Source organism: Argentina silus (assembly GCF_951799395.1).
Source record: "Argentina silus genome assembly, chromosome: 12".
Lineage (NCBI taxonomy): Eukaryota > Metazoa > Chordata > Actinopteri > Argentiniformes > Argentinidae > Argentina > Argentina silus.
This window is the reverse complement of record NC_139666.1, coordinates 13,330,516-13,331,459: the sequence shown is the minus strand read 5'-3', so window position 1 is coordinate 13,331,459 and position 944 is coordinate 13,330,516. Positions and strand designations below refer to the sequence as shown.

Below are 944 nucleotides of genomic sequence, written 5' to 3'. Positions count from 1 at the left end.
CTGACCCAGCAACTGTGTCAGAACAGTAGGTCAAGAGACACCGTCGCATGGTTTTAGCAAACCACTCAAACCACTCCATCACTGGCATTCGGGCACCCATCTATCCAATACCTTGACACAGGTAGTCTTATGTGGCAACAATGTTTTAATTCAGTTCACCCTTCCCTCTCTCCAGTCTCCAAGTCCTCTCTGATACAGTTCCATCTCCAAAGTGCATGGCTGAGCCCTATGAGACTATACTTCCAGTACATGGTTGAGGTAGGAGATATAACAGATAGCGAGCCGGAGGATCTCAATCTTGGACAGCTTCTTGTCGGGCGGAAGTGTTGGGAGCAGCTTCCTCAGGTCCGCGAACCCCACGTTGAAGGCCTCGACCCGGATGCGCTCCCGCGAGGCGTGCGCGCATCGGTACTTGGATGTCGCGCGCCGCCGCCTTCTCTTCTCCTCCCTGCTCAGGTTGGGCATGGTTAGGGAGCGCGCTTTGCCCTCGCCATCCGCGGGCTCCGCGGCCAGAGGCGCGCACTCCACTTTGATGGTGTCGAACACAGTCTCCGGGTCTGATTGACCCCAGGGCAGGTCAGGGTCAGTCTGGTCTGGGCTGAGCATCATCTTTAGTCCGTCTCCTCTGCGCTGGTCTCCTCTCAAAGGTTGAAATCTCCTACGGCAGAAAGACAGGGTTTTAGTCTAAATATAATAACAGAGGTGAGGTTAGGTTTCAAAGATAGTTAGTTTGTGTCAGATATAAATTCCACAGGAATAAACGCTGTAGGGAATACCAGTATGCTGACATCACACTTTGTGGCTCTTGTGTCCGTTTTAATGGTCATTAGGCTACTGCAATTATATGCAGCCTGCCTATCTTAAAGGTAATATTGGAGGCAAAACACATTTTACATGACATAACAATGTATCAGCTACACAGCTCTTGTCTCGCTAAAACCTGT

The 944-nt window shown here is 50.7% G+C and overlaps 1 protein-coding gene across 1 annotated transcript; it reads right to left on the bottom strand.

Moving 5' to 3' along the window:
- Positions 1-234: 234 nt before the first annotated feature.
- Positions 235-609, bottom strand: LOC310813374 (helix-loop-helix protein 2-like; the record flags this gene model as incomplete). The annotated part of the gene is made up of 1 exon (XM_083682334.1): positions 235-609. The coding sequence occupies one exon, from the start codon at positions 607-609 to the stop codon at positions 235-237; it is 375 nt and encodes a 124-aa protein (XP_083538460.1).
- Between the last annotated feature and the right edge of the window lie 335 nt (positions 610-944).